We start from the raw sequence: 22,363 nt of genomic DNA on the forward strand, positions 1-22,363 counted from the left end.
TAAAAAAATATAAATTAATAAAATCAAATTCTTTACTACTAATAGCTTTGCTTTCATGATTTGAGTATAAAACACACTACTAATGGATATAAGTATGTTATTGTTGAAATCAGAATTAAATATTAAAAGAATAACATTTTATAAGTTAATTTCCTATGTAAACTATATACAAATAGAGATATTTTAATATTGTTATAAATGCCCAACTTAAGTTTAATTTAATATATATATATATAAATATATATATATATATATAATTTATACATTAGTTATATTAAAAATTAAATTATGTTAAGTAAGTTATTCTTCTATTTATAAAAGAATAAAAAATTATACACTCAATAAAATAAATTTTAATTTATAATATACTTAAAACATAACTAAATCAACCCATTATAAATAATAAAATGTGAATAATCTAAATTAAAAGAAATAAATTTTAGCAGAAATAAAGTGAAAATTTTAAATAGCCCGGGTTTGGAACGAAAAGCAAAAAAAAATTATTTAGAATTTTTAAAATAGTTAGAGTAAAATTTGGTAAGAAAAAAGAAATAACGAAATATAAGATCAAGAGAGCGAATTACAATAAAAATAATGTTTGTTGGTAATACGTACAAATGAAAAAAAAATGGTTATAATCATGTTGTTGAATTCATTTTCAGTTAAATTAACAAATTTTAAAAATTTGAATTAGGGTTTAGAACCTAAGAATTAAAAATGAAAGGGATTGGTTTAATAGTAAAATATTTGATATTTGATGAGAATGGAATAAAATAGAAGGGAGGTGAGAGAAGATTGAGAAGGCGGAGGATGGGTATCCGATCGGTGTTTGACGGCGGCGAGCTGAGAAGAGAATTTGAGAAAAACGGAATTGACGGAAAATTCGTTGGGATAATATGGAAGCATGTGATCGGAAATAATGCGAAGCGAGAAAGTGGAGAATGGGATTGGGAGAAACAAGTGCCCTCGCTGCCATCTTCAGCGTACTCTGTCCTTCGTTCCAACTTCGGAGGAACGAAACCTCTCTCTTCTTCTCTTCACTCCGTTTTCCACTCTTCCGACAACCTCACCTCCAAGCTCCTCATCAAGCTCCACGTCCTCTACTCTCAACCATTTTTTCAATCAATTGCAACTCATTCTTAATCGATTCATTATCTAATTTTTTTGTTTTGCAGAACGGAGAATTCGTGGAGGCTGTGATAATGAGATACGATACTCGTTTGGGCAAATACGCTGGCAAACCGCGTCCCGGTGGGCTACGAGCAACTTTGTGTATTTCATCTCAGGTTAGGTTACCTTTCAATTCGTTTATATTTCTTCCTATTTTTTGCTGTTAACGACTCCTCCTTTTCTTTTGTGCAGGTAGGATGCAAAATGGGTTGCAAATTCTGTGCCACTGGATCCATGGGATTCAAAAATAACCTATCCTCCGGGGAAATTGTGGAGCAGCTCGTCCATGCTTCTGCTTTCTCACAAATCCGTAATGTTGTCTTCATGGTATTTATTTTTACCTCTATTTCTGCACGAACCATGCTTTTCTTGTTTGCAGATTAATGTATTATTTTCTTACAACAGGGAATGGGAGAGCCTCTCAACAACTATTCTGCTGTGGTAGAAGCGGTTCGCATCATGACTGGATTGCCATTTCAGTTGTCCTTGAAAAGAATTACCGTGTCAACGGTAAAATATGCATTATGCGATTGCATTATAGTTTTTCTGACATCCCTTCCTATAACCTGATTGGTTTTATTCCATTATTGGGCGGGTAATGTATCTCGTGCCCGAAACTTTACAACCATGTGGCTTACCGTTTGAGTAAAATCTTAGAATTTCCCGAGGCCCTAAAAACAGATTATGCTTATAATTAGAATCTTGGACTGGGACTTTGCCGTTGCTATGTATTGTTTGTTCTTCTGTTAAGTAATTTCTTTTAGAAACATTGTTGAATACTGGAAATTTCTAGCTTATGAAATGCGTGGTTGCTTCCTTAATAGGTTGGTATCATCCATGCTATCAACAAGCTTCACAATGACCTGCCTGGTTTGAACTTGGCAGTCTCTCTGCATGCACCGGCCCAAGACATTCGTTGTCAGATAATGCCTGCTGCTCGTGCTTTTCCTTTGGAAAAACTTATGAATTCACTGCAAGAATATCAAAGAAAAAGGTGATTACTGATCATTCATAATAATTGAGGGTATTATTATGTAAACTTTTGTGAACGATTTCAGTGATTTTGGAGGCTTTAATATTTCGTCATTGACTAGTCTGCAGAAAATACTGATTGAATACATAATGCTTGACGGGGTGAATGATGGAGAGCAGCATGCCCACCAATTGGGAAAACTATTAGAGACATTTCAAGTGGTAAGCACTCAATATTTACTTAGAAGCACACGGGAAATTTCTGAATTTTGAGTAATTACACTGAATTGCATTTATAGATTTATAAATTGCTTGTTCCTTTCTCTATTCAAAGTCTCTGACAAGCATTTATGCTCTGCCACTATAATTCCCATGCCACCGTTCTGCTCTAAAATGCAGACACTGATGCATAGTGGTGTTTATTTCTCAGAACAAGAGTTCCTAAACATGATCTTCATCCTCTGCTCCGTTACGCAATGCTAAGTACTAACCTTTTGCCTATGGTCTGAATTATGAAACAGGTAGTGAACTTAATACCTTTCAACCCTATCGGTACCTTGAGTCAATTCAAACCTACCAGTGAGCAGAAAGTCTCAAATTTTCAGAAAATTCTCAGAGGTACATATAATATTCGAACAACAGTTAGGAAGCAGATGGGTCAAGACATAAGTGGTGCTTGTGGACAATTGGTGGTTAACATACCAGACAAGTCTCTTGCCCGTGCAGAACCCCTCACAGACATAGAAGATCTTGTTATTTGATATCATATAACCTCAATTTAATTCCTGCCCTCAATTTTAAATGTCTCCTAGTTCATGTATTCTTTTTAGTTTAATCTTACAGAAACTAGAATTAGAAGTGTAGAACTATAGAGGTCAAGGTGCACTGGCTGAAGTGCGACCAAGATGATATGAGTGTGTAAGAATCTTTTAGTTTGACAAAATTGGAGAAGGAAAATTGTTTGTGAGAATAATTACTAATATCGATTTGGTTTAATTTCTAGTGCTTAAAAATTTGTAAAATTACAATACTTATTTCTTTCATCCAGTCTTGTTCTAAAATTATGTCTTATTATTTTAATGGATTTTATCAGTTTATTCATTCAAATTAATAAACTACTTGTCGTGTTTATCTAAAAAGTTGTTTTATTGAAGGAAAAGGAATGAAATGAATTTAAGATTTAATTGTAGTTCTAGTTCTTCTGTTGTCGAAATTTGAATATGATTAATTTTTTCCAGTGGTTAATCTCACTATAAATTCATTTATTTTGGCTCTAATGCGGATTAGAATTAGCATTTGCATAAACAAGATGAAAAAATGCCTTGGAAAACAAGGCTCGCCCTTTTGGTTGCAAACTGCTTCCCAGCTTTCTTAAATTTGGGTTTGCGAGAAGATTCGCCTGGGAATTAATTACTCACTTCCTATTCCCACAACTTAACTGAACTATCTACAGGTCAATGCACAGATCGTTCATGACCGCTGTCAATTATACAAGCTTCTTTAGCCGAATTCTCAAATAATATAAGACAAACCGTTAGAGAAACAATAAATTACAATTAACAATGATTATATATATATATTTGAATTTGCACGCTTTTCGTCGATTTTCTTTAGCATTTAACAATGTTAAATAAAAGCAAATGTCCGTAACTTGTAGTCATTTGTTCCTAAATGTAGAGACTTTTACCAGGTCATGTTATGAAAATTGAGATACTTCCCTCTCCAATTCAACCCAATCACGACCTTGACATACTTGAGAGCGTTACACATAAATAGACCAAAATACAAATCCTAGACATTGACAAACTTGCAAACTAGGGATTGTCTAAAACAAGCTTAAAGGTAGTTGAGGAAAACTCGAGCATTTAATGTAATTTCACTTTCAAAGCTTGTCAGTCTCAGACATCGAGGATTGAATCAAGATAGATTCTAAAAACTGATAGCTGTTGTGCTTAACATCCCTGGCATTTTGAAGGTGGCAATAACTTGATACAGAGACAGACTCAACAGCTTATAGCAACACATGCTTATAAGTTGATAGGCACGATTTAAGATCTGCCTGCTGTTTGCTATTATGATGCCAAGAGTGCTTCCAGCTTTGCAATCTGGTCATCCTCGTTCTGTGGAATGGGATCCTTACTTACCTCTTGATATAAATCATGCCTCCACTTCTCAGTTTGAATCTTATCCAGACGATAACCTTGTCTTCCATTAAATTTATCTCTTCCCCTGTAACTGTCATTGTCCCCATACCTTCTTCCTCTTGATGGAAACCCATCTCTCCTAGCTCCAGCCTTGTTAGGTGCTCTGTCATCTGCAAAAGGCTTTTCAGGTCTACCCAAATGGTGTGGATTGTTGCTTCTTTCCTCCTTCTTCCTGTCATTCCTTCCTGCAGGGTGGTTAATCTCACTCAAATTTACCGCCACTGCTGCAACCAGATTAGCATCTACTGATTCCATTGGAATCCTCTTCTCCCTAAATGCAGGTCTTTTCCTTAAGGTAGGAAGTGGATCCTCTTTCCTTTCAGAAAAATCATCTCTTCTCTGGAAAGTATTATCATCTAGTTTAGCCTGTGATTTACCATCTCTCTGTTCTCTACGGTGACTTGTCTCTGCCCTTTCATGAAGTTGCTTTCTTGTGTTCTTCCACCATCCACGCTCTAAAATAAAAGAAAGCAATCAGATTATATTTATTTCGTGTTTGTAAGTCATATTTCTACTTCATGCAAAAGAAGGCTCGGGTTGCTCAAAATTACAAAAACTTCTTTAATTCTCAACCACATTTTACAACAAAATGAATAGAACACATTATAACTGAAAAAAAGAGAGCATTTTTTCTAGCATAAAATGAAAGAAATATTGCACTTGCATGACTAGAGTCAATATACAAATCATCCCTATACGGGACTCCCAATCACGACTCATGACTGAAAAGATAACAGAAAATACGAAGATAATACAAAACCAAAATAAATAAAAAATGGAAACTCACCACCTGCTTTCCTTTGACCTGAGCTTTGGCCAACCTGCCCAGTGCTACCTCGTTTCTCGTGCTGTTATAAGACATGCATAGGCAAGCCTAAGGTGGTTATATATATACAGAGGCACTTGAAGGCATGGTGCTGAACACGAACCCCACTACATCACCCCCAAAAAAATAGAATGCGTACACTGAATAAAAATCAAGCACACAAAATTTAAAATCTCTAGTTGAATGAAGAGATTTTATTTCATATGGAAACACAAGCAACTAAATATTCTAAGCGCTTCCAAATTTGAAGCCGTAAGAATAATTTCCGATAGCAAGAATTTTGATATAGTTCCGACAGTGTGAAAAACAAATTAAAAGCGAAAGAAAGTAAGAATGAAAATAAGGGAGATGTGGATACTTGAGTGGGATGAGGTGCATGCTGATCATTTGGTTTATTGTGAAGAGAGGCAGATCGTTGCTTAGTCGAAGGAGGATCATGTTCTTTCAGCCGCCGGTGGTCTCCATTTTGTACGTTAGCGCCGTTTGCCACTCTCTCTTTCTCTTCTTTTCCATATGCATCCCTCCTATATCTCTTCGGGCTACAATTCAATACAATACAATGCATCATTACAACACCCGCGCATCTTTCCAAACTCGACTTGCAAATTTAGAATTATTGATTGGCTTAAACGCATTAAAGAGCGATAGGAATTACTGCTAAACACCGCACAACCCAAAATTTAAAAAATAGACCAAACAATTTAAGCATTAAAAGTGTGAAGAGGGAGAAAGAGAAACGGAAAAGTTGAGAAGAAAAGAGAGAGGAACCTGGGTTGCGGATCGAATCTGGAATGGCGTCGCTTGGAATCGGAGTGACGACGAGACATTCTCAGAAGCGAGTGAGTGAACGAGTCTTATGACTTAGGTTTCTTTCTCTCCTTTTATCCACACAATGCACGCACTCTTCTTTTCAATATTTTTTTTATGAATATTTAATTTTATTAATTTAATCAATATATTTTAAATTTCAATTGAAAAACTTTCTATAATTTTAAAATTATTGATCGCTCATTAATTTATTTATTTTAACGTTAGTATGTAGTTAAAATATAACAAGTTAACCGTAAGATTACATTAACAAGACATTTGTAAAGTTTAGATATTTTTTTTTCAGAAATGTTGAAATGGATACACTTTTCATGTTTTGAAAAAATAACCTCATTTATAAATTATACTCATCATAGATATTAATTATCATCCTTCTGAACACATACTTGAGATGTTGGAATAAGTTATTGTCATGAAAATCAATGAAGTTTTTGGTAGTATGAAATGAGGAGATTTTCTTTCATTTAAATATATTTGTCTTATATATAATATAATTGATTAAGAGGGTTAATTAATGTTAAACATCATTGCTTAAATTATTTGTTTATATAAAAATATTTGTTTAAAAAATAATAAATATATTTTTAGTTTATAAATTTATATATAAAATTATTTTTTTATCTCAAATTTTGATACATTTTCATCATCAGACTTGAAAACTGAATAAATATAAATCTTCTAATTCATTTGCATTACATATTTTTGTGTTTAAAATTTTACGTCTAAATTTAAAAATTAAAAATATATTTAATTTAAAAAAAAAACTATTGGATCAACAAGAAGAGACAAAACTAAAAATAAGAAACAAAATTAAGAACATAAAATTAAACTAAGCAATCACTGCAACACTCACAATAATCATGATATTTGTATATGAATATTGACCTTTTAAAAAATAATTAAGTAAAAGAAATATCTACAACCAGTTATTAATTTTTTGTATAACCAAAAAATTATTCATTTTCACTTAATGGATGACAAATTTTTCTATTTTTGCTAATGATAGTAACAAGATAAAAGAATTTCCGAACATGACAATGCCACAAATGTGTGAGCTTCTTTGTTCTTGTTTCTCGTGAAGCCATTTTTTTTTTCATCATCAAATAAAATCACCATCAAACATGGAGACTAATTTTTTTGGGATTTGTCAAACACAAAATAGGTATACTTAAAAAACTTTATACTCAGTATTTCAAAACAAATAGAAAATTCATCACACTTTTTTTTATAAAAAAAAATGTATCCTTCATCTCTCTCCTTGAACTGTATCAGAAAATGTGTTGCCAATAAACCAACTCCTGTTTGTCAGAGAAATACCTTTTGAAAAACAACTTCTTTCCTGTCAATTTAAGTCCCTTCAATTCAACTTGGAGATAGTGTAGTGTGAAAAAAACTATTTTACACAACCTAAATTACAAGCTTTAATACTAAGGCCTAAGTTACAAGCAGATGAATTTTTATTTTGTACATGTTACAAGGAAAAAATAGCATGTATATCATACAATAGAAGGCAAAATTTTTGTTATTCTGTACATTATAATAAATTTGACAGCTATGATTGATTACTTTTTAACAAAAAAGGAATCAATGGGTATAAATTTGCCTTCTTTCTGCGACAACTTTTGCTTCTTAGATTTGCTTTGTATAGTGATTCCATCCTTTTGACTCCGACTGAAAGAACATTTGTCAATACGTTACATTAAATAATACATAAGCAAAAATCTGAACACACGCTTGCACTCTGTCAATTCCTATCTATCAACTTGTAATTGTAAAAGATAAATATCGTACCTTCCACTAGGAACACATGGTTGGTGAATCCTAGATTCTTCCTTTTGAAGCTTTTCGGCAAGATGAAAATCAGAGTGCTCCAATCGTTCCTCAACAAAACTTGGAGGTAGTTCTATTCCACAAAGTGAACATTTGTAGTCATTCAGCCACAACATTGTCATCTCCTGAGAACAAGAATTAAGCCTCGCACTCTCCAGGAACTTAGATTCATTCAGCACATTTATGCCTTCAAACTGCTCCTGGAAAGTAGATCCCAGCGCTTCTGTAAATCCACTGTGGTGAGAACTTGTAGCATCATTACTAGGTGTTTGTACCTGGTAACATAACAGAAAACATAAATAGAAGTGACAGGAGAACACTCCTCAAATAATTTCTGAGTCCATTTAAATATCTGCTACAAGTCTAAACAAGTGGGGAGAAAGAGAGAGACCTCTTCTATACCATCATTTTTCCGGAGAATACAGCTTTGGTAATCTCCATCTGACAAATAGTTACCAACAAAAGGATCTTTCCAATCAAGTTGACTCGTCTGCTGAATGTCAACAGAAAGATTGGTTTCTGCATCACTGACAAAGTCACGATCTGCAACATCTGGAAAAGAACTACAATTTCTATTGACATCTCCCGAAGTAATGAAGTTGGTAATGGTCTTCTGTGTAGGATCAGGCGTAGCACTACATTTGTCTCCATTAAACTGAGATACTCTAAGGCCTAACAGAAGAAAAATCTTTGTTACGCTGACACAGATGAGGCACCAATATGAATTCTCACAGTCTATCTGTAAGCACTAAGTGCCTTTTTATCTTGGCCTCGAGCACTGTCTTGATAAATCTCAACAATAACAAACCTAACAGAACCACATACCTATCAATCTTACTGAAATAGGAAGTTCAGCTTTTAGCAACTTTTTAGCATGGTTCAAGATATCCTCAGTTGAGCTGATGTACTTTTGTAAAGTCACAGCTCTGGTCCGAACCTGTAGGTTGTGCATTTATTAGAACTTGAAAGAAAAGTATAGTAGGACAGTAAAATGTAGGGATACAATAAAGCATCTCTAAAGGGCCTAGAACAAAATTAAAGAAGACAACAAAATCATCCTTGAGGTTAACTTAATTTCTCTTGAACAACAGGTGACTTTTTTTTCCAATCAATTTTAATACACAGAGGTGACAAACCAACTAAATTTCTCTCGACTACTAGGAAAATGTCAAAGCATTAATAACTAGTAATACCTCAAAAGAAGCAGTTTTCAGTTTAAGAGTCAATGTTCGCCCACACAGACCCTCTTTCTGCATGTCAGCCGATAGCATTTCAGCAAGCTCCACTGCAAAAGTAAGCTTTGCATGATTCATATGCTGATGAGTCAATATACCCAATGTCCTATCTAATTCAAAAACTCAGCATGACATAGCTAAACTTTTTGAAAAGTCAAGTATGCATAGTAAATTTAGGGCTGCAATCCAAATCAATTGAAACCCAGATATCAGTTTCAATAAAGAGGTACTACAAAGCCCAAACAATTCACTAGAATACGTTGACTACATTTACAATCAAACAATTTTCCTTTAAAGGTTAAACGGTAATAGACAAGATGGATACCTAATTTTTTATGCAATAGCACCTCATCTTCAGTGGCAGAAAATGTTCTTTCATTACTAATACTTTTCCGAAATCTTACTTGGGGAGAATCTGTCTGCCCAAGACCTAAACCTACAGAGCAAAAAAATTCTGCAGCAAATTGACAAAAAAAAACATGTTATTAAAGAATCCCATAATTAATTTGGAACGGGACATATGATGAACACAAGAAACAATGGTCAGAAAACCTAAATTACAAACTTGCCAAAATAGTAGCAGCAGAAAGCATAACTTGTTTTCAGAATAGACATCAAAATACAAAATAAATAACTTGTTTTAAGTTCAGCTGAATTTCCACGTAAATATAGAAAATCTACAGGGAGTAAACACAACTTGCGCAGTAATAACGAGAGCAACAACACCTGAACAGATGGCTAACCTGCTGTTGGCTGAGAGAAAAGTGCATAAAGGTAGCTACTCTTCTCCAGTATCTGCTCACATGTGTTAATTTCAAAAACTCCCTTTAAAATATGTTCTGTGACCTTACCAATGCCCCCAATCTGTCAATATCATTCATGATTATTAATCACAAAGCAACCTCTTTTAAAGACAAGCAAGGGCATATAAACTCAAGCATACCTTTCTGATAGGAAGGGAGGATACAAAGGTCATAACAGCCATGCGGTCATTTGGCAAAATATAGTGTCCATTTGGCTTGTTTATGTCTGAACAAACCTACATGAGACTAAATGTCAATATTGTAATGTAATAGCATGAAATTTCCCAAGCAGATAAAATAATCATTTCATCTCTACTACTTTACAGTTTATCAAGAAAATGCGAGTTAGATAGAACCTTGGCAAGTAAGCGATTTGGTGCCACTCCAGCACTACATGTGAGACCGGTCTCTTCATAAACACCAGCTCTGAGTTCTTGGGCAATCTACGTCCAAATTCAAAAAATCAAGAGATTGAATACATTAAAGGTCTTTCATTTTTAATTTAATTGTGCCAACTTACTTCTTCACTTTTGACATTCCTTTCTTTGATAACTTCAGTTATATCAAGGTATGCTTCGTCCAGGCTACCAGCAATGAAATTGGGGTCGTATATCCGGAAAACTAACAACAATAAGTTTATATCAAGCTAGCATCATTAATTAAAAGAAAAAGTCACCAAATTGATCACAAAAAGAATAATACCTTTTCTAGTCAAATCACTATAGTAAGTATACTTCTTGAAATCTGTTGGGACAAAGATTAATTCTGGACATAGCTTACGTGCAATGAACCCAGGCATGGCAGCACGAACCCCAAATTTTCGGGCCTGGGTAAAGACCAGATCAGAACCAGGAATTCCACAATTCAGTGGAGTTCATGCAGATTATTTTTTCAAACATCCACCAGATCATTTCAGATTCCAAAATAGTGAAAAAATAATATATCAAGATTATAATGCATTGAGAAAGTAAACCTCATAGTTGGCAGTGGATATCATGGACATGCTCCCAACAGCCATTGGCTTGCCCTGTAATGTAGGATTACTTAAAGTCTCCACTGCAGCATAGAAAGCATCCATATCTACATGTAACCAAATCCTCGAAAGGTCACGCGAAGCTTCTAGCTCAACAATTCTTCTATCAGCCACCTGTCATAATAAAAACTGATACATTAAACTAATGTGTTAAAAGCATTAAAATTTAATGAGCTCTCCTTTAAAGAAAGGGAACCAACAAAATGGGAATTTGTTAGAAAGAAGAGAATCGGGTTACAAGCGTGAGATGATTTCATTATATTACCTTGCGATAGTGGGCCAGGTCTGCTTGTGTGAGCTTAGTACACTGAATTCGCAAGTTCTGAATTTTCTGGTTAATAAAAGCCTCCTTGCGTTCCTCGTTTTGAAAATATTTGGATCCTTTACTCATTTCGTAAACTACTCTCTGAACTTTCTCCTTGTCAACCCCTTCCATTCCTTAACAATAGGCAATAGCAGAGCAATTGAATCCATTTAATTCGAAGGTGAAATTCAGAGAAACAAGAGCGAAATAAGTGTTTGTGAAAGTGAATTAAAGAGAAGAATGAGACCTGCTTTAGCGGTTGTGTAAACAGTGTGGTAAGATTGCCATGGACGATCGCCACCATCTCCGTCGCCATCACCATTCGCTGCGGCTTCGGTTCCCTCCATCGCCTTCCACTTCGCGCTCACTTCTCCCCGAACTTTTATTGGGCTTTTGCTTCTTAATAAGCCCAATCTTTTATCCTACTGAAAACAAATGAATATTAATAAGTAAATAATACAGTATGTTCCATAATTTTATTTTATTAACCTTTACTATAATTTTTTTAGCATAATTAACCAAAAGTGAGAAATATATACATATAGATGTTTAATTTGTATAATACACCAAATTTGAGTACATAAGCATTAATAAAAAATTTGCTGGTTGAAATAATGAAATTGTATGAAATTCCACGTTCATTTGCAAAATGAAATTGACTCTACCAACCATCTATGATACAAATTACATCAAATTTCATACAATCTAGATGAGTTTTTAAAGTTGTGATGAAATTTATAATATATGGTATAAATTAATGTCACCGTGAATTGAAACACTAATTTAAAACATTTATTAAGTTAAATTATATTAATTTAAGTTCAAATAGTTTAACATTGACTCCACTATCCCTTGTAAGAAATTTCAAATAGGTGTTATTGTGTTTTGAAGATATATACGATAGATAAAATTTATGTAATGAAGCATTAAATAGTTGAAAAAGTTTTTAATATATAATTTGATTTACATAATTAGATAGTTGATAAAACCTAGCATGTACAACTTATTAGAGTGAATATTTAATTTGGAATTTAAAAATTTGAGATGTTGGTTCATTGGTCACTAAGTAATTGTCACGAAAAATGGGTTTATGGATTTTTAGGTTGTTTAATTTGAAAACCTAGTGCAGAAAAAGTACACTTCAAGGAATAATGCAACCACGTCTCAAAACTACCTAAGTTTTTATATTGACTTTCATATTGATTTGAATTCAACTTCTCAATGATTTTAATCCTGAGAATCTTCTAATATGAAATATCTCCAAGTCTAATAATAGATTTTTTTTTCTTGCGGATGGAACCAGGTTAAACTCAACACATGATACGTTAATAAATTACAATCTTTAAAAGCATCACAGACTAACATGAACACATTGTAATAGAATAAATACCGTCATAGAAACAATTGGCATGCAACTAATCTTAGGCTTAGAGGCAAGGAAGAACTGCAGGTGCGTGAGAGTTATAAACACAACATGTTTCATGACCTGCAGGATCAAAGCAGGACAACGGGCTTCAGCTACACCAGCCAAATATACAAAGCACCTAAGATGACTTATACTGTCACACAAGGAGCTGTTCATAAAACTTCTATACCAGGAACGAATACTATTTTGGTTTGTAAGTCCATCAAAGTCTGAGCCGAAAAAATCAAAAGCTCGACCATTTCAAGCCCTGCAGCAGAAACAGTATCCATCTTTTCATCACTGCCTTCGTGATCTCCCCTGTCAGTGCCCACGCTGTATCCAATGTAACTAATATCTTCCTCAACAGGCCAGCTGGTTGGCAAGGAGCTGCTTAGAGCAGTCCTTAAAAGTTCTGCTTCATGAATAACGTCACTAAGGATTTCTGAAACACCGGAAATTGTACCTTCCGAAGTCACACACTCCTTGGCCTAAAATCCATGTCAATACATTTTAGCTTTCAAGTTTCAAAAAGTAAACAGGGTATGGTTTCTGGTTAATCCATGTTAAAAGAGAGCTTAAGTTCAACAATTTCCCTTTTTGACCTAAAACATTGCAATCTCAACATGAAGCCCCCTCTTTCCCTGGTCTCTTTCAAATATCAAAATTTTACAGTTGTGAAATAAAACAGTATGATACCTTTGAAAGAGAGAGACGAAGCCGATGAATTGATGAAGTTAAATGTTCCATGCTTTCCATGCTTTCCTTGAGAGTTGCATTTTCAATCTTCATTCTGCTACACAGAAGTAAACTACGTAAATAAACAGAAGGCTGAAAAGTAACACCATACTTGATGCTATCTCAAAATAGATATGACATTGACATGGTTTAAAGTTTAAACTATCCCGAACCCGAAGGGATTAATTTTAGTGCAGTAAGGCAATATCTTGTGTTTGACAAACCGAAGTCTAATACCCTACTCATCTCCTTGGGGTGAATGAAATGTTCCCCTGAAGTATTTTGAAATGAAAGGCTTTTTGTAATTGTACCTTGGACTGAGGGTATCATCCTTCTACCATAAAATTTTACTTACCCAAAACCGGTAAGTCTAAGCCACAATCATCCATTAATGGAATAGAATCAGAACACACAAATTCCGAAATTTAACACATGCCTTGCAAAATCTATACTGCCGCTGGATTGATGATTGAGAGTTTTCCCTTCATTATTTGAACTACTGTCAACTTCATTTACACTAACATCCAGGGGGGCAATCCATCGTCTCAAATAGGATTTCTTTAGTAAGTTCTTTAAAGTTCCATCTCTTTCACGAGTAACAAGCTTTCTGTCTCCAGTGTTGACCACACCTTTCTCTTGATTAGGTTCATTACCCAATTTTCTGCACATGCAATAGAACGAAATAAAATAAATGACATTCCACATTAAAGGAGAATCCTTTGAAGTTGCAGGAGAAGGAAACACAACTAGAGTGGGATAAATTCAACTGAAGCTGATGAATGATGAAAAATCCAATTGCTTGTAAAACAATAACAGTAGTAAAGCATAAAAATAAGATTAAAGGAAGAGACATAGCTGAACTCTGATTGTTCCATAAATATATTCTATTACTTTGTTCGCATGCAATACAATAAATCTAGTTTTTATAAAATTATCAAGACTGTGAAAAGAAACAACAGCGTGCCAGAAGACAGAAGTAGGGTATATGAAGGGCAATCAAAGCCAATTAGACTCATGAAGACTTTGTAATTTCTATAGCAATAAGGTGGTGGTTGCTATTGTGGTTTAAAGCAATAAGTTTCAGGGAAATGAAAAATAAAGCACGGCTTTGAGCTTCGTACTTCAGTATCATAAAGATAACTAGTGTTACTTTAAAACCCGAAAAATGAAAATAATATACTGCTGTTGCATATAAGCTCTTCGCATGATGTCCAGATTCTAAGAATGAAGAGTTGAAGACAATCAAATTCATTTACTTGTGTAGTATTTTGCCCAACTTTTTTGTTAGTCTCCTTTCATTAAATGGAGAAGCCGAAACATAACTTTTACCAATGAACAAAAGGCCCAATAATAAAACTTTTACAGAAATTAATTAGAGGAATTTTAAAGAATTGGGAAAGTACAAAAAAAAGTAAGTAAAATACTACCTTATAAGATACACGTACGAAAAATAGTATAGACAGCAAAGCATATTAGTGAAACTTTATCCTTTAAAATAGTAAAATAACACAAGAACCAGAAGTATAAAAATAATATTTACTCTGCAATGGATATTTTTACTGAAGAAAACAGGAAATATGCTTTGGAAAAAATTCACTCCAAAATAACAGGGCAACCGCATAAAAATATACAGTGATGCAAAAATTACTGAATTAGCAACTGTCATCATTAAAGTAATCATACTCCAAAAGTAATTGATACTCCTGCTTCAATTGAGCCAATTCCATGAGAGCTTTCACCTTTTCATTAGTAACCTGAAGTTAAAAAAAATAAAATCCAAGTAAAAAGCTAGTTGTGAACAGTAAATAGTATCAACGATCTTTGTACATGTGATTCTAAAATTTTGTTGCTTCGACACAGGAGTTAGAGGCACAAAAGTTATTTCTAACATACTATTTACATATCTTGAAGAGGAACATACCATAGCTTCATTGATGAAAACTATGAATAAAAAATTACAAAAAAAGAAAAGAATATAGTAACCAATAATCCCTGGATGAGTTTAAGCTGGCTTTGTAAAGGCGATCTAAATTCTGGAAGGATAAGGCACGCATTGATTGGTTTAATGATGGTGATAGAGGCACTAGATTTTTCCATGCAAATTTTAAAACGAGAAGGACTTCTACCATATTACTAAACTGATTAATTCAGAAAATATTTTGAATAGTAAAAAACAAATTGAGACTCATGTTTTGAATTATTGTTCTAATCGTTTTGCTGCTTCTAATGATCATAATCTGATGAATGTGCATAACTTTGTCATGCGTTTGAGAACCCAGAAGTTGTTCCATGGAAGCTGAAGACCCGTTGGCAAAAAGCTCTAATCATTTGCAAAGCTTTGGAGTTTAAGTTTTCTCATATCTTTTCGCTGAGGAATAAGAGAGTTGATGCGTTTGCTAACTTTGATGTGGATAATAGACTTGATTTCTTTTAGTTTGACAATTTACCTTCTAACATTAGATTTGATTTCTTTCAAAATCACCTAAGCCTCCCCATAATTCAGCTTTTGTTAGTTGTTTGGAGGTGGTTTTTTTCTTGCATGAGTTTTGGCCTAGTCTCCTCATGCTTTTGTATGTTCTTTCTTTTATGATGGCTTATATAGTGGCAAATTATTGATGGAACTTTAAGGTGCAAACTAGTTGGGATGTTCAAGTTTCATAATGACACCAAACATGGTCTATAAATAGATAAAAAATAAATAACTAATGGTTGGAAATTCTAGATTGACTAGAAGTAAGACCGAATTATAATATATATATATATATATATATATATATATATATATATATATATATATATATATAAGTAAGATGTAATCTTCATCTTAAAAACCAGTTTTGTGAAGTTCAGTTAAATATAAACTCAGATAGTGCACACAAACAACTAACATTCTTCTCAGACCAAGATAGCCTGTATAGTACACTTTGCACGACCATAAACCATTTTCTAGACTCTACTAGAACCAAGCTACTGGAATATCAGTAATTGCAGTGTTCCAAAGTGTTACGGACAAGTACCTGCAACAAGTTCCTCTGAAGTTCTTCAGTTTTACCGTGTAGGGCTGAATTCACATTTCTCTCCAGTAGATGTCTTTCTTCCTGCTGTGATAAAAGCAATAATGCATCAACCTGAAATATAAAGCATGGTAAATATCAGAGAGCCAGATCGCAAGAAGTTGGAAGCACAAATATCTTGATTAGCAATGAGAAAAAGAGAAAGTAAATACACAATATTTTAATAAAAGTGAAGATGAAAAAAATACCTTCTCTTGCAATGCCATTGCTAAAACATTAGATGCATCACCTTCTAAGCCAGCACCCACTGACAGTGCCCTAGGACTGTTCCTCTGTGAAAGAGTAAATAAAAGATTATTAGTCTTGCATCTTGTAACTATCAAAAAATATCAATAAAATGAAGACAGACGGTAAACTCGACCAAGTTAAGATATATCCGTTGCTACTTTAATAAGAGCACTGCCATTATTATACCATCATAATTAACACATTTAAATTTAAAAATAAAAAATAATGAACTTCTTTATTATATTAAAAACCAGTTTATCTTACTGATAGAATACATTGTAAAAGCTGTAGGAAAACCCACTGCATTCTTTGTTATAAGCCTGGCTTGTTTTCAGCTTGGAAGTAATCAGGTGAGCATGAGAGTATTACATCAGCCCGTATCACTTAAACATGATTGGGCTGGTCACATTGCCATTGAAGGTGACTAGCCCAATTTCGGCTTGACAAATACTGAACTGATTGAAAAACTCATTTTCTTAGGATATTATGTCATTCTTTTCCCTCTACATCTCTTCTTTTTAGTCCATTGTTTTAATTTGTAATTGTGTGTAATGCTATCATATTTTTAATTCTCAACCATTTAAATATCCAAGAAAAGTATGCTACAATCAGTCTGTAACTTAGAATATGAAATAAATCATACTCCTTTACTACGCTATGCACTATCTATAGTTCTACAAGTATCGTATTTCTACAAGTGCACTATTTGCTATAAACAAAAATGAGTTGTCCTTTTGTAAAAGGGATTCAGTATTAGCATGGAGTTTCAAACCTTGTAATCAGAGATAGGTTTAGCTTGAGGGCTTATATGCATACCAACACCTTCAGATTCTTCTAGTTCCGCATCTCTTTGAAGGGTCAAATTTGGTACGGTACTCAGATCAAAACTCCGGATTTTTTCATCAATTACATTGGTTAAGGATTTAATAATGGATTCTCCATCACCAAGTAAGTTCATAATTTCATCCCTACACTTAGAATGATAACTTTTCAAGTCTGCTATGCCGTTCTGAACCAATTTGTCCATATAAATCTGCAAATAAGTTATCAGAATCCAGAATAAACAGATGTATTAAAATGACATTTTGATTCCAAATTTTGAAAGTACTCACTTGTTTCTTCTCCAGTACGTTGACTCCCTTCTTCAAATGATTTTCAATTTCCAAGCCCTAAAGCGTCCAAAACAGAGTAAGAATAACTGATGATTGAAAATTAGGGTTACCTACGCAGCAATAAGCTGATAACAAAGATAATTAGATCATACCACCCTCAGTTTATTTTGAAGGTAATCCATGGAATTCCTAAGTCTCTCCAGCTGTTCTTCTAATGCACTCTGTCTGAGAAAGTGTTATTCACAATATGTACAGATATATAATCTCATTACTGTAATCTCCTATTTAACAACAGTCATCTGTTATCTCATAAGTAAATAGCATGCCAAATCAAACCACGTTCCAAAGGATGTGGTGAGTTATAGCAAGTCGTGCTGGATAGCATGCTGAACAACCAGCATAACATAAGGAACACATCATCTGATAATCAAGGAAAGAGAATATTAGGGTTTTTGAAATCTTACAACGTATTTAGAGGTGGAAGCATCATTGAAACTCCACGCCTCCTCAGGGTCACCCAAAAGACATGCACATTTCTCATCCCAACTTGTATCTTCAAATTCCTTCACAGAAGGTTGTCTGATCTGAAAGAACTTATTAATTACCTGAAATTCATAAAAACATACACAGAGAGAACCAAAAGTTTAGTCATGTATTTAAGATCCATTAAATGCCAAAACAAATATGTTATTATAAATTGCATATTGAAGAACTTGATAGGGATATATGCAAGATAACTATTTTTCATGTATTAGTTTTGTATCCTAAGAAACCATTGGATAAGCTTTGTACAGACTAACAAAGGAAATTAAAATGAAAGATAGAGTTACAGAGGAAGGAGAGCGAGAACACTACTTTCTTGAAGTTTTCATTTTGCTTCATATGCACTGCTTGATCAATTTGTAGAGCATCATTAAACTCCTTTAGTTTAAGGCAATCTGCGGTGAGCTCCTCTACCCTGTGTTAAAGATAGGTTGCAAGTAAAATAAAAATTGTTTTTCCACGTAAACATATCCTCCATGTCATAGAAAACAAGATCATAGAGAACAGAGGTATAGGTAATCATAAAATAGGCACATAAGTTTTAATCTTTCAATCTTGCTTAGTAAATTACCTTACAGAAAACAAGGCCTTCCATATAAAGAGAACAGACACACTAGCAACTTGCAAGAACAGTTTCAACTGAAATAAATGTAGACTATATGGAAATGCAACATCCCAAATTTGCCATGTAAGATGAATAAATCATTTAAAATGGAAAACCATAGGTGAGAAAAAGTAAAACATGTCTCTTATGATAACCATAGTTGTTATAATTCTTGGGTGGATCTCAATATGTTACACCAAACATAATCAAGCAACAAGTGCATAATGCATCATCATCGTCTATTTACATAAAATAAAAGCAGGATCTTTTCTCAGACCTCCTAAGTCACCTATCTTTATTAATATGTAAGCGCTAAAATGACACAAAGATTGAGTTACCTCTGGTGGAAGCCATGTATTTGTTGGAACATAGTCTCCTCATTTTCTTTGGCCTTTTCAGCCTGTTAATATAAAGGAATTTTGAAATTATCAACCACAAAAAACTACAAAGTACTGAAAACGATATTCTTTAAGGAAAACAGACAATATTGTAACCTCAATTATTGCTTGATCCCTTTCAGCGAAAGCAGTAGCCATACAACCTTGGAAAAATTTTACCTGCTTCTCAGCTTCCATGTTCTGGACATTAAATTTGAAGTCATTAGTAACAGTATTCCTCGTGGACAACTCAGTCGAAGTACAAACCAAAAAACATCCACCTCACAAGTCACATCAGTCAAAACATGTTAACTCTTTCAATAAACTATCGCATGATCACAACAAACTATAGCTTGCCGTCATGTTCTCACCATAATCCCTTATAAGACTTTCAACCAAGTGTAAAAAAAATTCAGACAAATAAATGTAATCAGTTTGTAATTTTGCATCCAGCAACTCTCCACAAGTTGCTAAAGCTGGATAGCAATTCCTCTAATGCAATCTCAGTGCTAGAGTGTAAAACAAAATGAAGAGCAACGGGTGAGGAGAAAGAGAGAGACCTTTGAAACCTCAGCGCTGTGCAGATCAGCAAGTTGACCCTGAATATAGTAAAGTAAATATGTAAACAAAATACAATGAATTTTACGCCACAAAGTCAAAATATTCGATAACTCACTTTAATTCTGTATGCCTCAGAAAGCTCCTCTTCCAGATTTAGATTGTCTCTTGAGCAAGCCGCCAACTTCTTTTTCAAACTCTCAATCTCCTGCTCCAATCCAGCTGTCCTAATTGGGCACAGAGTTGAATATAATAGATTGTATGTAGATTGCCTAAAGAATAGGAAAATAAACAGATACCTTTGAAAATGCAATCGGGTAGCTACAGCAAGATATCCAGGCCCAGCTTGCTGCATGCATAACTGTTCGATATCCTTGTGTAATTCATCACGCTCTACAAAATTATATACTTTGTAAGTTCAATGACTATAATAAATGACTTCAACGCCAGATAAAATTTTACAGGAGACAACAGTTTAATCAAATCAACATCAGTCTAGTGTTCTTACTAATCCTAAAACGACCCTTGTAAGAGAGTTAAAGTAACATGTACAAGTAAAAATGCACATACCCCTTTCCAGTTGTTCTATGCGAGCCAACAATGATTCGTCATCTGAATTCTCTGCCATTCTGGGGGAAAAACTAAATCAACAAAATTGAAAGCTTAATTACTGTCGAAGCCAGACCTCGAAGTTCATACCGTCGAATAAAGCGCAAAAGATTCACAGAGATAATAAGACAAATTCGAAGCACTAAGATTGCAGTTGAAAAGCTAACCCCACTAAGCCTTTTATACTCAAATGAAGAACTAATGAGTCTGTACAATGCTTCCTATTTCGTGTCGTTTAAGTCGAAAAGTGAATGAACAAAAACAGCAAAATTTTAACACGCAATCATATGAGGGTGACGGATCCTATACTAAAAAAAAAGCACCAAAGAAAGAGTTCTATTTGTTGAAAATTCTGCAAATTACTGCATAAGAGGGGTAAAAAGAGGCCCAAAAACCAGGTGTGAGTGTCAATACATGAATTGGGTTAATTTCCTCCGAAAACAGAAATCTAATGAAGAAGCACAATCCTTGTACTCCCAATCCCAAAAAACAAAACCAACCTTATTGTACAAAATCAATACCAAATAGTAACAAAATAATATATACAAGAATAATAATAAAACTAAAAGGTATGAATGATGAGAGCATGGAGATCACCTGGAATTGAAAAAGCGAGAATTTTTTTGAAACGAAGGGTCTTCCAATCGCCGATAAAGCTCCGCGAATTCGACTGGTTTCTGAAATTCTACCAACTTCGGTGAAAGGTTTTCGTAACTAATGGGAAAAGGAAGGCGATACCAAAAGGATTAGTAACTAAACCGTTTAAAATAATCTTATTCTATTTTATTTTATTTACAAACTTGTTTACTGGAAACTCAAGAAAAGAGCAATGATGCGACTCTTTTCTGTTTCCACAGTAAACTTTTTCTTCTTTTCTTTGGGTAAAAACTGAAAGGAAGAAAATTTATACAATATTTTGTAACATGTAAGAGTGGTATGGTTTAAAGAACTTGCAAAATCTTTAAAATTTTAAATGTATTTTCTTTTCCTGTTTCCTAAAAAAAAGATTGCAAACCAAATGCAGGGAATTTTTAGTTTATTTTTAGTTCATTTAACAATAATAAAGATTCATATTTCAATGTATATTAAAGATTCTTTAAATTATTCATATTTAATAATATTTTCAACCAGTAATTAAAATGCATAAAAGATTATTTATTTTTTAGTTGCATGACTTATTTAATAAGTTTTGTGCACGTAGTTTTATAGTTTACGATAAATTTCAACCAATAGTAAAAGATTGTATATTACTTTTGTGTTTTAATTGTGTATTGTTAACATTTTTCTTAAATGAACTATTAATCAATTAATATATAATCAAATTAAATAGTACTTGTAGTTAACAAAAAGTCGCATAAGAAAGAAGTATCAGTATCGATTGCTATACTAATTAGTCAGTGAACGCATGTTTTACTATAGGATTAACAGAGTGTTATTGAGGCAAAAATTCAGTCTTATTTATGTAAAACTTATAAAAATACTCATCTTAATAAATAATAATAATTTTTACGTTATTAATGAACTTATATAAAAAAATTATAAGTTAAACAAGAAATTGTGTCAGATGGTAACTATGTGATGACAGTAAAAACATTAAATTAAATATTTTCTCATATTAAAAACATTATAAGAGTTAATTTTATTTTAATTCTATAAAACTAACTTTAAAAAAATCACCATCATTACTTATACATTGTTTAGTCTTAATTATGATAAATATGATATCTCTAAACAATATTGATGCAAAATTATGAACATTTAGTATTTATACACCTATAAAAATTAGTATACTCAGTGAACTTTGTTTACCATAGTGTGGTAGCGGTCATATTTGTTTTGTCATTTATTATTTTCATTTAAAATATTTCAATTGCTAAATAATGTATTTATTGAGTGTCTTTTAAGAATTTAAT

General features: G+C 33.3%; 4 protein-coding genes across 7 annotated transcripts; 1 reads left to right on the top strand and 3 right to left on the bottom strand.

Moving 5' to 3' along the window:
- The first annotated feature begins 749 nt into the window (after positions 1-749).
- On the top strand, positions 750-3,170 carry LOC108319952 (uncharacterized). The gene is made up of 7 exons (XM_017551270.2): positions 750-1,095; positions 1,176-1,286; positions 1,363-1,497; positions 1,576-1,680; positions 1,995-2,164; positions 2,265-2,364; positions 2,664-3,170. Exons 1-7 carry the CDS (start codon positions 811-813, stop codon positions 2,901-2,903), a joined length of 1,146 nt encoding a protein of 381 aa, XP_017406759.1. The 5' UTR covers positions 750-810; the 3' UTR covers positions 2,904-3,170.
- A 632-nt stretch (positions 3,171-3,802) lies between these two features.
- On the bottom strand, positions 3,803-6,069 carry LOC108319905 (uncharacterized). 2 transcript variants are annotated; one of them, XM_017551207.2, is made up of 4 exons: positions 5,941-6,069; positions 5,531-5,711; positions 5,137-5,194; positions 3,803-4,801 (listed from the first exon to the last, which is right to left on the bottom strand). In XM_017551207.2, the coding sequence occupies exons 1-4, from the start codon at positions 5,997-5,999 to the stop codon at positions 4,215-4,217; spliced, it is 885 nt and encodes a 294-aa protein (XP_017406696.1). In that variant the 5' UTR covers positions 6,000-6,069; the 3' UTR covers positions 3,803-4,214. The 2 variants fall into 2 exon arrangements, with proteins under 2 accessions (XP_017406696.1, XP_017406695.1); XM_017551206.2 differs by having other exon boundaries at positions 5,134-5,194.
- Positions 6,070-7,438: 1,369 nt separating this feature from the next.
- Positions 7,439-11,584, bottom strand: LOC108319976 (DNA polymerase kappa). The gene is made up of 14 exons (XM_017551310.2): positions 11,453-11,584; positions 11,167-11,339; positions 10,842-11,015; positions 10,571-10,694; positions 10,389-10,489; positions 10,225-10,311; positions 10,009-10,104; positions 9,809-9,929; positions 9,391-9,519; positions 9,024-9,115; positions 8,656-8,767; positions 8,222-8,502; positions 7,792-8,105; positions 7,439-7,671 (listed from the first exon to the last, which is right to left on the bottom strand). The coding sequence occupies exons 1-14, from the start codon at positions 11,550-11,552 to the stop codon at positions 7,563-7,565; spliced, it is 2,013 nt and encodes a 670-aa protein (XP_017406799.1). The 5' UTR covers positions 11,553-11,584; the 3' UTR covers positions 7,439-7,562.
- Positions 11,585-12,564: 980 nt separating this feature from the next.
- LOC108319975 (uncharacterized) lies at positions 12,565-21,206 on the bottom strand. Of its 3 annotated transcripts, none has more exons than XM_052869272.1 (19): positions 21,048-21,206; positions 20,412-20,482; positions 20,141-20,234; positions 19,960-20,068; positions 19,844-19,882; positions 19,401-19,484; positions 19,245-19,306; positions 18,615-18,717; positions 18,224-18,364; positions 17,912-17,980; positions 17,760-17,816; positions 17,420-17,680; positions 16,608-16,691; positions 16,363-16,473; positions 15,029-15,099; positions 13,782-14,006; positions 13,307-13,400; positions 12,801-13,098; positions 12,565-12,691 (listed from the first exon to the last, which is right to left on the bottom strand). In XM_052869272.1, the coding sequence occupies exons 2-19, from the start codon at positions 20,467-20,469 to the stop codon at positions 12,633-12,635; spliced, it is 2,019 nt and encodes a 672-aa protein (XP_052725232.1). In that variant the 5' UTR covers positions 20,470-20,482; positions 21,048-21,206; the 3' UTR covers positions 12,565-12,632. The 3 variants fall into 3 exon arrangements, with proteins under 3 accessions (XP_052725232.1, XP_052725233.1, XP_052725234.1); XM_052869273.1 differs by having other exon boundaries at positions 20,412-20,470; positions 21,048-21,203; XM_052869274.1 differs by lacking the exon at positions 21,048-21,206 and having other exon boundaries at positions 19,960-20,063; positions 20,412-20,456.
- Positions 21,207-22,363: the final 1,157 nt, after the last annotated feature.

The sequence above is a fragment of the Vigna angularis genome, chromosome 10 (genome assembly GCF_016808095.1).
Source record: "Vigna angularis cultivar LongXiaoDou No.4 chromosome 10, ASM1680809v1, whole genome shotgun sequence".
NCBI classification, from domain to species: Eukaryota; Viridiplantae; Streptophyta; class Magnoliopsida; order Fabales; family Fabaceae; genus Vigna; species Vigna angularis.